The sequence below is a fragment of the Eriocheir sinensis genome, chromosome 12, assembly GCF_024679095.1.
Source record: "Eriocheir sinensis breed Jianghai 21 chromosome 12, ASM2467909v1, whole genome shotgun sequence".
In the NCBI taxonomy this organism is placed as follows: domain Eukaryota; kingdom Metazoa; phylum Arthropoda; class Malacostraca; order Decapoda; family Varunidae; genus Eriocheir; species Eriocheir sinensis.
In genome coordinates, this window is record NC_066520.1 from 15013709 (window position 1) to 15019708 (window position 6000).

Below are 6000 nucleotides of genomic sequence, written 5' to 3' on the forward strand. Positions count from 1 at the left end.
TATAATCAGTTGTTGTAAGGGTTGGCTTTTTTAATTTTTTTTAATTTATTTATTTATTTTTTTTTTTTTATTATTATTATTATTATTATTATTATTATTTTATTTTATTTTATTTATTTATTTTTTTTATTTATTTTTTTTTTTTACGTATTTGCCTGTGGCGCCAGAAGACTTGTTATGGAGGGGCCTGATGGTGTGGCCCAGCCCGTTGTGGTGCAGGCAAGTGTTTATAATTGCACCATCTTGCATTGCCCCCCCAGAGCTCATCTTTAATCCTAGAATCTAGAGTTTGGGTTGATAGGTGGTCTTTTGGACAGCATGTGGGTAGTCTTAAGCCACTCAGCGGTGTGATGATACAGTGACGGAAGTGTGTGAGCCAGGCAAATGAGGCCAGCATGGAGCCAGGTGAACATTACCGGTACCCCAAAGTAGCCTCTGTGCACGATGCATGTAACAACCATCACACCAAACACCTCAAAACTTCTTTACTTCTTTAAGGTGAGTTTTATATTACTCATGTCAGTTCAGTTAATATTGTTTCAATTATTTTCCTTACTGGTTATTGGTGAGGAAAAAACAGTTACAAACAAACTATTTTATTTTGATATCACCCACAACAAAGAAGTTTCATTATATTTTAAGTTTTGTGTAATATAAAAATAACATTGCAGTCAATCTGTTAGCATATTTTATACGTATTTTGTTGCTTGAAGTGGTAGGATTCTTATGTTTATATGCTTCAGACTTGCTGGTGTCAGTCATTAGTTGTTTTAAGGTTTGGAGAGGTGAGGTGCTGCTGCCATTTGAATTCCAGATGTTCAACCTGGCATAGAAAATATAATGGTGAGATGTTGCATTACATTAAACTGGTGATATGCCACCATAACTTCAAGAGCCTTAAAAATCTATTGTGATGTGATGGCTAGTATGATATATCACACTAGCTTTTCAAAATTCTTGGAGTAATGATAGCATTAGTTTGGGTAGTTTGTCTATATGTGGATTTGCCTTATTCACCTGCCTTTTATGTTTGTATCGCTCAAAGAAAAAAAAGAACTTACCAGGTTACACATCCAAACGTCTGAGGCTTAGACACTGATGTGGTGCTCATTCTTTGATCTTGCTCCCCGAGGACGATTCAGGTTTGGAGAGGCCTACCATTTCTTCAGACACTTGCCATAGTTTCTCTGCCAGTGCATCATCCTGGGCAGCTTTAATAACAGCACCAATGTTACAGTCACTGTTGAAAGAATGGGTACTGGTTATTATCTGAGATGAGGAATCAAGTCACAGTTTCAACCACAATGTAAATAAAGGGGTAACAGGTTTACACTCAGAATGGAGCCAACTCAGGATCCTGTATTCAAGTCCTGTTGATGGCTGGCTGTTTTAAAGTTATCAGGGATCCCAAGATCATCAGCAGCTAAGGTCATGGTTGGGGTAGTGCAGCAACAGGGGGTATCATCGTTATAAAGTTATCAAAGCCCAGGATCAGCATTAGGGGATACCGTAAACCTCTAATGGCATCGTCAGAGATAGGTATGGATAATCCTAGTTTTCAAACCACAATAAAATTACCCGTTTCATGCAATTAAAGGCTGCATATAATGACCAAGGGTTTCTCCAGAAGTTCTAGACACTGAATTTTGATACACAAATTTTGTTGCTGGCCTGCACTACTTAATTCAATGTTATCCCTTTACTTAGGCAGTGATGTCCTTAGAACATAAGCATAAAAAATATGTATTCCACTGCATGTTTAAAGAGACAACTAAAAGGTAAGTGTCTCCTACATTACTGAGGATTTGGCTGAGAATAGTGTCGGACCCCGTCAACTTTTTCTCCAGAGCACATGTTAAAATTGCCACATGGCCTTTTTTACTTCACCCCATTTACAAACAAAGGTGTCATCACTGGTAAAAATGAAGCAAGTTTTGTGACTAAATTCTCTAATTTTTACAGCTTACTTTGTGCATTCATGATGTACCAATAAGTGCCATTTGGATGACTATGAATCAGTGTTGTGAATAGGTGATTTCTTACAGTAATGAATATAGAACAAGGGGATATAATGTTTCAAACTAAAATGTTAGGTAACAAGGATTGCATGGTCAATGACATTGAAATTGGAGGAAAATGAAGAAACAATGATCGCAGAAAAAAAAAAACAATTTAAATGTAAATGGAAAGAAAGAATATATAACCACTCATTATTTATATGATAATGATGTGGAATATAATGAAAAAATAAAATTTTATATTTAAGACTTTTCATGCTGATAAGGAAGCTTAAGGAAGGATTCCCAAGTTCAGATGAGGTATTTCTGTACTAAAAGAAAGTAAAGATTTAATTTTCATATCTCTTTGAATATTTCTTTAGCAAGGAATAGAATATTAAATGTAAGCTCTATAGAAAAGTGATTTAAAATAGCAACTATCATCAAGTTCACCATCCCCATCCCCATTCATCTACTTTTCCTAAGAGGCTGTGAAGCTTGTCAAAGGACCTCAGATATTTTGACAAATATTTAGGGCAAGAAATTTGATGAGGGGGAATGCATCCTTAATCTCAATTTCCTGTAGCATAGCACAGGAGCTGTTGCCTCTCATAACATACTGCAAAATACAGCACACTTTAAAGAAAAGTTAAATATAACATCATTATCATATAAATAATAAGTGGCCTCCCATATTTTTGTAGCTATGTAAGAGTGGGTGAGAAGCGATACCTATAATAGTAAGGTTCTTGCTGCTGGGCTTCAAGGGCACAGTATAGGGTGGTTTGGGTCCCCTCTACAGTAGTCTTTATCAACAGTGATGATAGTCTGCCAGTGGGGAGCCACTCCTTACTGAACATGTGCCGGGCCAAGTTTGACTGCACAGATCCCGGGTGCAAGGAAAAGACTTGAATGTTCGTACCTGAGAATACAAAAGCTATTACTAAGTAGTAGACTAGTGATGGCAGGTTGGTTGGAAAATGATAATTTATTGTTTTGCTGCCCAGTGATGCATGAAATATGTCCAACTCAAATAATGCTGATTTTAGGTATTGGCAAACCTTAATTGACTCGTTCATTTCCTACATGATTTTGCATGTACAAGCTTCCCCTATATATGTTCATCTGTTAATTATTTTGTTTAGTCTACAAACAAGAAAATGGTCCTTTAATTTGACAATGAAATATTTTTTTTCTTGGATCACATAAATGCAAACAAAAAATGAAATACTAATGTAATAGAATCATATTTCAATACAGAATACAGTAAAGGCAGGCCCCTACTTATGAGGATTTGACCACATTTTCTACAGCAATAGCAAGACATTATGATAAATATTTCCTCTGGTAGAAGCCAAAAATGTTATAAGTACAACCTTTGAGTCTTTTAGCCAGCTGGCGAGTGAAGAGAATGTTGGCCAGCTTGCTGTTGCCATAAGCTTCAAACCTGCTGTATTTTTTTTCAAGGTTCATGTCCTCAAATGGTATGGTGCCTCCTGCAAGAGAGTAGTTAGTTATTTAATATATGATACAGATGATAATTTAATATATAATACAGATGATAGAGAATTTCTGGTTTTAAGAGGGTAACAGTGGTTATGATTCTAGAGCAGTTGGTACTAAGTTATACTAATATATTAGGCACAATGCAAATGATTTGCAATACAGTTCCAGCAGGAAAAAGATATGTGTAAGTTTAAAATTAGCATCATCATGCCACTATAATTTTGTTTTTGTGGTCTGTAGGTAATGCAATATTTGGTAAGAATACAGAGAATGCATACCAATACAAATGAAAGGAGAAATGGGATAGATTACTTCAAACAAAAAGATTATTCCAGATCCTAAACTGGCACAGGATCCACCTCCAAGACTATAAGGTTAAGAAAGGGTCACATTAATTTATTCTCAATCCTCAACCTCCTGTATAATAGGACATGGATACTGGTGCCACATGTCTTGGGCAGAGGGGATGCCTAGTCCTGATTCTTTAAAAAGTAAATACACACACACACACACACCAATGAAAACCACTGACAAATTTACTTCATCAAACCCTTTTAGGCCACTAGGTTCCACCTCTACATAAGCCTGACACAACAATCCACAACACTCAGAATGTTGCTCTTCAAAAAGTTCCCAAAGAGCATCTCGTTATACTGCTATATTGTCATACTAAATCCTGATTGGTATGATTTAAATGATAAAAAAACTTGAAATTATCTAAGGTTTCTTTGCTCTTGGTTCACTGTTTCCATCTGCTTACCAGTATTCTAATGACAGACAAAATGATACAAAAGACAACATTGAACAGCAAGAATGTGAAGAAGGCTGCTAATATTTACATGAACTTTCTCTTATTCTAGGAGTCTGGAGAATGGATTATGTTGTAGTGGTATGGTATGGTTAACACTGCACTAGAAATAAGAAATCTAAAACCTTACCAATATGCCCCAAGGAGCTGACAGTAATGATGCGTGCTGGTTCACTGTGTGTTAGCAGAGGAAGTAGAAGAGAGGTGAGCAAGAAATGTCCCAGGTGGTTGGTGCCCATCTGCATCTCAAAGCCATCCTCTGTCTTCATATAAGGACAGAACATTACTCCTGTGAGTGTGGGGTGGAATGAAAAGCAGGATACAATGTATGAAATCACTCACAAATGCCCTCATTCAATGTATTTTATTCTATTTTCATTCATTAAGACAAAATGAAGAAGAAACAGTGATAGATAAATTAGCTCCAGAAATGGAAAGGTTTGCTATGTGACATCACTGACCTGCATTATTTATTAACATATGAATCCTGCTCTCCTTGGCTTTTAGATCTGCTGCAAAGGCTCGGACAGAGGCAAGTGAAGCAAGATCAAGCTTCATCACCACCAACTCTCCCCCAGTCTCCTTTGTGATTTCTGTTGCCACCTTCTCTGCCATGCGTGTATCTCTGCAGGCCATCACCACCTTGGCACCTGAAAAGTGATACTGTCCATAAACTCAATTTTCTTCCATGAGGATCTACTTTCCTTACATTGAGGCAATTTCTAGTTACCCAAGAGATTCACCATTCTTTAGCATTGAAATTTTACTACTATAATTTTTTGGAATGGAATACCTCATGAAGTACAAACATCTTTTTTGCTTTAGTAAACCAAGTACAGACACTTTCCGAGACTCACCTCTGTGGCTCAGTGCTCTTGCTGTCTCCTGGCCAATGCCAACATTGCAACCAGTAACAACAATGGTCTGACCATCCAGTCGCTTTGAGGAGGAGCACATGCCACCTGCCTGTATCCGCCGCACCAGAATCAAGAGTGCAACATGTGTCACAAAGCAGGAGAGGCTGTGTCCAAGTATTAGGTCCACCAAACCCACTGTAAAATACAGTGGTGATTATTAAACGCTGCAATATTCATAGCTTGCTAACCTGTTTGTTATTGACTGTTTTGCTTGGATGTACAGGAAATGAAAATGATGGCTCATGCTTTTGATGTGTTCATGACTAAGGGAGACATGAGTACTGGTAATATTTGTAAGTGATGAAGTAAAATTACAAACACTTGGAGAAGATAAAGAAAAAAAAGGAGAAACAACTCTAGCATTATGCACTGCTTACGTTGCTTGCTGTGCAGGGTATATCTACATATGCTGAGCAATGGTAAATTATGTTTGGAAGCACTGTATATGTAAAAGTGGCAAGTCACTAAAAACTTACAATGCAAGATAAAATGACATGCCTCACACATTTTTATACATACTTAGTAAAAGTGTTGAAATATGGTGATACTGGATAAAATATATTTACGTAAGTATCCATTACTCAGTACAAGAGAATATTTCTTTCCTTTATCGCCACTTCCTAGTTTTGGTGTTTTCTTTTTCTATTTGATAATTTTAAGATCATCTGAGTCATTATTTATCGCACAAATTAATGATAACCATAATATGACCATGTCAACCTTGACCCTTCATTAGGTTGCATAGAGGTTAATATTGAATTTATGGTTGAGG

The 6000-nt window shown here is 36.7% G+C and overlaps 1 protein-coding gene across 1 annotated transcript in view; it reads right to left on the reverse strand.

Annotated features, from left to right (window-relative positions):
- Positions 1-580: 580 nt before the first annotated feature.
- Positions 581-6000, reverse strand: part of LOC126997473 (retinol dehydrogenase 12-like) — a 6102-nt gene continuing 682 nt past the window's right edge. The window contains exons 2-8 of the mRNA XM_050858577.1: positions 5169-5363; positions 4773-4961; positions 4442-4600; positions 3374-3493; positions 2730-2919; positions 1062-1240; positions 581-823 (exon numbers count right to left, since the gene is read on the reverse strand). Of these exons, the coding sequence (XP_050714534.1) occupies positions 1108-1240; positions 2730-2919; positions 3374-3493; positions 4442-4600; positions 4773-4961; positions 5169-5363 (986 nt within the window). The 3' untranslated portion in view covers positions 581-823; positions 1062-1107. The remainder of the gene's footprint in view (positions 824-1061; positions 1241-2729; positions 2920-3373; positions 3494-4441; positions 4601-4772; positions 4962-5168; positions 5364-6000) is intronic.